We start from the raw sequence: 6,539 nt of genomic DNA, 5'->3' as shown, positions 1-6,539 counted from the left end.
ACAAAAAAACGAAACCACCCACCAAAAAAATAATAAGACCTTCACAGCTTCTGCTGCTTCAGCAGGGAGCTGGCAAGGCCCTGGTTGAGTCCGTGCCAATTCGGTCCAGGAAAACCGCTTGGGTTGCAACTAAGAGAGAAAAGTTTGGACTCAGCCCTTTCTGCCTCTTTTTTTCTTTTCTTTTTTTGATACCTGACAATGGCTAGAACTAAGATTATCGAGCTGGCAACGGGCCCCGTTTGATCTTTGCTGCCTCGTAAGCTCGACTGGTCCAAAGGGGTGTTAAAGTCAACATAAGCGAGTTTTAAGAATCTACGGATTCTGCGAGTTGAAGTCCACGTGCTTCGAACTTGCTATGGTTGAGAAGTGCTGCTTCAGAGCCAGGAAGAGTGCCTAGAAGCCAGGCAGCGACCGTAAACCTGGCTTGAAGGTCTACAGAAGGTCTTCTTCACCAGATCTGCCCTAACTCTTGTATAATCGTTCCCTTTTGATGCCGTTTTGATGCCCTGAATAGTTGCTGACCAACAGACGAGTTATCCTCTCTTCTCTAGTAAATAGCCATAGCACTTAGACATATATGCCACTTCAAAGTGCTTTACAGCCCTCTCTAAGTTTCTTGCAGAGTCAGCCTCTTGTCCCCAACAATCTGGGTCCTCAATTTACTGACCTCGGAAGGACGGAAGGCTGAATCAACCTTGAGCCAGTCGGGATCGAACTGCTGGCAGTGGGCAGAGTTAGCTTGCAATGCTGCATTTTAACCACTGTGCCACCACAGCTCTTCGATATAGAGATTAGACAGACAGACGATATATGATAGATAGATAGATAGATGATAGATAGATAGATGATAGATGGATGATAGATAGATAGATAGATAGATAGATAGATAGATAGATAGATAGATAGATGATAGATAGATAGATGGTAGATAGATAGATAGATGGATGTAGATTGATAGATAGATGATAGATAGACAGACAGATATATAGATGGATAGATACTATAAGATAGATGATATACAGATAGATAGATACAGACAGGCAGATGATAGATAGATAGATAGATAGATAGATAGATAGATAGATAGATAGAAAGATAGATAGATAGATGATAGATGATATAGATAGATAGATAGATAGATAGATAGATAGATAGATAGATAGATAGATAGATAGATAGATAGATATATAGATGATAGATAGATAGATAGATAGATAGATAGATAGATAGATAGATAGATAGATAGATAGATAGATAGATAGATGATAGATAGATGATAGATAGATAGATAGATAGATAGATAGATAGATAGATAGATAGATAGATAGATAGATAGGCAGGCAGGCAGGCAGGCAGGCAGGCAGGCAGGCAGGCAGCACTTAGACTTATATACTGCTTCATAGTGCTCTACAGCCCCCTCTAAGCGGTTTACAGTTTAGTGTCAGCATGTTGTCCCCAATAATCTGGGTCCTCATTTTACCCACCTCGGAAGGATGAAAGGCTGAGTCAACCTTGAGCCAGTCAGGATCGAATTTGTGGCAGTGGGCAGAATTAGCATGCAATACTGCATTCTAACCACTGCACCACAGCTCTTAGATGGATATAGAGATGATAGATAGATAGATATTTAGATAGACAGACAGACAGACAGCAATAGCACTTATATACTGCTTATATATAGCCCTTTCTAAGCTGTTTACAGAGTCATCCTATTCCCCCCCCACCCCCAACAATCTGGGTCCTCATTTTACTGACCCCAGAAGGATGGAATGCTAAGTCAACTTTCAGCCAGTGAGAATCAAACTGCTGGCAGTCAGCAGAATTAGGCGGCAACGCTGCCTTCTAACCACTACGCCAACCCCGCTATTCTGCGCCACCAGCAACATCAATTCTGTCGTTGCAATTTAAGAGCTGGGTGGCACGACTGCATATTATTGGTGGGAGGCTGGCGAATCACCGAACGGCCGCCTCCCAGAGCCTGAGAAAGATGAGAAGCCCCACAATACCTGCGTAGCCGGGCAGACACTGGCAGACGTAATGGTCTATCTGGTTGAGGCAGGTGCCGTTGTGTTGACAAGGTCGGGAGGCGCACTCGTTGATGTCCATTTCGCAGTGGTAGCCCTGAAACCCAGGCACGCAAAAGCAGCTGTATTCGTTGACGCGGTCGAGGCAGATGGCCCCATTCTGGCAGGGGTTGGAGGCGCACTCGTCGACCTCCTCCTCGCAGTGGCTACCAGCCTGGCCAGGCAGGCACTGGCACGCGTAGGTCCCGCCGCTTTCCAGACAGGTGCCGTTGTTGCACAGTTGACTGGAGCAAATGGAAGGCCTCGAGAGGCAATGGTTTCCACTCGGGCAGTGACAACCGTAGCCATCCTGGAGGTTGACACACTCAAAACCAGGTTGAGGACAAGGGTTGGCCGTGCACTCATCCGCTTGGGACTCTCCGCAGGAGGCATCTGCCAAGCTTGACCCACAGTGGCAAGTGTAATTGAGGGATCCGGGTGCCCCACGGCAGCTCCACCCAGATGGACAAGGATGTCCATCGCATGGCTCAGCTAGCAGTTCACAGTCCCTTCCCGCATAAGCTACGGGACTCTGGACACACAAACAGAGGTAGCCGTCTTCCAGGTCTCTGCAGGTCCCTCCGTTCTTACATGGCGCTGAGGAGCAAAAGTTGGCTGGTTCTGAAGTTGCTTGTCCTGGAGAAGAAAAAAGCAACAGGGGGTTAGAGGAGAGGAACCTTCCCACACTTTTGGTGGAGAGGAGAGCTTGGTCCTGGGCCAGGACAGGAGAAGGGTGGCGGATTAGGACAACAATACGTGGCAAATCAAAATTGAAGGCTAAAAATTGCACGTCTGCCAAAGTAGACTTCCCAGCAAGGGTGACAGCAACTTGGAAGGAGAGGAGGAGAATTTGACCTCAGCCCGATCAGACAAGGGACACAATGGTGGAAGGAATGGAGTGGAGTGGAGTGGAGTGGGATAGAATAGAATAGAATAGAATAGAATAGAATAGAATAGAATAGAATAGAATAGAATAGAATAGAATAGAGGATAATACAGGAATAGAATAGAATAGAATAGAATAGAATAGAATAGAATAGAATAGAGGATAATACAGGAATAGAATAGAATAGAATAGAATAGAATAGAATAGAATAGGATTCGCATCCAGGCTTTGGGCACCTCAATCAATCAATCAATCAGAATAGAGCTGGAAGGGACCTTGGAGATCATCTAGTCCAGCCCCCTGCTCAAGCTATATATAGTATATACCATCTCAGAAAGTGACTGTCCAGACTCTTCTTAAAAACCTCCAGTGATGAAGCACCTACAAGGTCTGCAGGCAAAGCAGTTCCACTGGCTAATTGTCCTCCCTTTTACGAAGTTTCTCCTTCATTCCAGGTTGCTTCTCTCCTTCATAAGTTTCTATCCGTCGTTTCTTGTCCTGCCTTCTGGTGCTTTGGAGAATAAGTTGACCCTCCCTCTTCTTTGTGGCAGCCCCTCAAATACTGGAATGCTGCTATCCTGTCCCCCCACAGTCCTTCTTTCCTCTAGACTGGCCAGACCCAAATCCTGCAGCCCTTCTTCCTATGTTTTAGTCTCCTGGCCTTTAATTCTCTTGGTTGCTCTTCTCTGAACTTTTTTCACAGTCTCGACATCTTTTTTGCAACGTGGTTACTAAAACTGGATGCAGAATCCCAGGTATGGCCGTCCTGAGGCTTTATAAAATGGTACGAACACTTCACCTGGTTTTGATTCTATGCCTCTGTTTATACAACCAAGGATGGATTGTATATCTGTGATCTTACTGTGATTGTGTCTTATTTCCCCAGGCATATTGTGTTTTGTATTCCAATTGCCCTTTATTTTTACCATTATTTGCACCTCTTAGAAATGATACAAGGTTCACAACTTGTTGGATTTAGCACTGTGCTGCTGTTCCTGCTGAGAGAAGAGTCATCACGGCTCTCTCTCTCTCTCTCTCTTTCTCTCCCTCCCTCCTTCCCTCTCTCTCTCTCTCTCTCTCTCGTCTAAAACCCAATAGTTTTTAAGGCCAAATTCAATCAATGCTCAATGTTTTTCCGCTTCTTGGATGAAGGTCTTACTCTGATGATGAGGATGATGACCATAGGTCATCAAATTGTCCCAAGAGGCAATTGTGGACTTTGTTTTTCCTTGAAAACATTTCACTTCTCATCCAAGAAACTTCTTCAACTCTGACTCGGTCTTCAGAAGTAGAAGCTTCTTGGATGAGAAGCAAAACATCTTCAAAGAAAAACCAAGAAAGTCCAGCTGCCTCTTGAAAAAGAATCTTTGGAACAACCATGACTTGGAGGACTGAGAATCCACCACAGACCATCAGGTTGTTGCTGACTCTTAGTGTCTTAGATGTCCTCCAGAATAAGTTGCCTTAACCTGGTCGCTTCATGAGGACCTCTCTAACATTCAATCAGCATCTTCTTGGTCAAAAAAAATGAGCTTCATAAGTTCTCATCACCTTTCTTGGTTCTCCGACCTCCACATTAATTTTTTTCAAGGGTAACCTTATGGTTGGACCATCCACCTGAAGATATTTTCATCACCACCGTCATCTACTGCTTCCTTTCTGCGGCACTCGGCTTCTCCCTGACTTCTACCCAGGTTGTTGTAGTTTCAACGTCCTTTTTCATAATTTGCCTTTCTTCCCTGGGAAACGTTTCCAGGATGCTTTGCAAACTTCTGCTGTTTGTCATACATTGCAATGTCCCTTCCCGCCCCCTCCCCAGGACCATTGGGGGAGTGGGGGAGTTTCTGGCTTCCCAACACCCCCTTTGTCCTGCCCTTATTGCTTTTTTATTCTCCAATCTCCACTCAAGCGGAGAATAGGGATGACCGAATGGGCCTGGTATGCATGGAGCAATTAGAGTGTGAAACCCAAGAGGCTGTTTTCCAGCAGGGCAACCTCTCCGTTCCACTCCAGCAAGCTTGTTTCTCTCTACGAGTGCTCCAACAGACCGGGGCACAAGGTCCTTCCTGGACTCTTCCTTGTAGATGCCACTTGTGACGCTGGCAAGAAAAGCTGTCCACGGGAGACGCGACTCCCTTGGGAATCAACATCTGGAACAGGCAGGAAGGTGCAGCTGGCACAGTCAGGCAGCTGGCTCTGTCTGTTGATCACCTGAGGAAAGAGATGGGCCTCCTTGGATGTTCTAGAAAGGAGATGGCTGGCGCAAAAGGCCATCCGTCTTCCTTCCATCCCTCCCTCCCTCCCTCCCTCCCTCTTCTCACACATCTTGTGAAATGAATGGTCTCCTCTAAAATGTTTTGGGCTTTAGTTCAGTGGAGAGAAAAGAGAAGAGGGATTTGCAGATTATGTTCCAAAACGGATCCATGTTTTCAGGTTCAAAAGAGATCTGGGTTTAAATCTGCAAGCAAAAAATGCTAAAACACACGTTCCTCTTAAATCTCCAGTTGATGAATTTTACCAGCTCTGTTATTTCCCTTTTATTTTGAACATTGCTGGAAAGGAAGGTTCACTGCTCTTCTCCTCTTCCCCTGGTCACGCCTGAGCTTCAGCCTTCAGGTGTCACAATTAGATCACTTCTAACATATACATTTTAAGTGTCGTTAAAAATAAATGCATTTTAGACTTCTAAGATCCTCCAAAGAGCACTCTCATTCGACGTAAAATGCAGAAAAAGCAATTCCTGCCAACCTGACTTCCATGGAGGACCTGTCTACTGCACGAGTCAAAAAGAGGGCTGTGGAAATACCTACAGACCCCTCACATCCCGGACATAAACTGTTCCAACTCCTTCCCTCAAAAAGACGCTATAGAGCCCTGCACACCAGAACGAGACACAAGGACAGTTTCCCCCCCCGCCCATGTCATCGCTCTGCTAAACAACTCATTCCCACAACACTGTCAAACTATTTACAAAGTCTGCATTACTATTAATATTATTATTAATCTTCCCATCCTTCCTTTCACCCATCCCCCTCCCACTTATGACTGTATGTTGCTTGTATCCTTATGATTTTTATTGACTGTTTCCTAGTATGATTTGATTGCTTATTGTACCCTATGTCTATATTCTATTTACTATATACCCTATGACTATATAACCCTATGACTATCGTTAAGACATAAGACATAAGACATAAGAATTTATTTGTCATTACACTCGCAAGCAGGTGCATCGAAATGAGGTGCTCTTCCACAAGTAAAACTGGACAACACCATTGAAAGAAAAATAAAATTAAACACAACAGACCATACAATAGTCTCTATACAATTTAAAAATGTAAATACCCCATTACTCTCAGCCATTAAATTCCACAAAAATCTTATGACCCTGCATTCAAACTCAAAACTGCACTTGGATAAAAACTGTTCTTAAATCTAGTCGTCCTTCTTCTTAATACCCTGAATCTCCTTCTCGATGGTAATAGTTCAAAGAGCTGATGTCCCGGATGAGAGGAGTCATTCAATATATTAAATATCTTCCTCTTACATCTATTCCTATACCGTTCTTCCAAAGAGGGGAGTGAGCAGCC

General features: G+C 44.6%; 1 protein-coding gene across 1 annotated transcript in view; it reads right to left on the bottom strand.

Moving 5' to 3' along the window:
- Positions 1–6,539, bottom strand: part of CRB2 (crumbs cell polarity complex component 2) — a 47,949-nt gene that overhangs the window by 33,268 nt on the left and 8,142 nt on the right. Inside the window, exon 2 of the mRNA XM_087914388.1 lies at positions 2,007–2,699. Within this exon, the coding sequence (XP_087770514.1) occupies positions 2,007–2,699 (693 nt within the window). The remainder of the gene's footprint in view (positions 1–2,006; positions 2,700–6,539) is intronic.

The sequence above is a fragment of the Pseudonaja textilis genome, chromosome 17, assembly GCF_049901715.1.
Source record: "Pseudonaja textilis isolate UNSWEBS1 chromosome 17, rPseTex1.2, whole genome shotgun sequence".
In the NCBI taxonomy this organism is placed as follows: domain Eukaryota; kingdom Metazoa; phylum Chordata; class Lepidosauria; order Squamata; family Elapidae; genus Pseudonaja; species Pseudonaja textilis.
The sequence above is the reverse complement of the archived record's forward strand: the minus strand, read 5'-3'. Positions and strand labels throughout refer to the sequence as shown.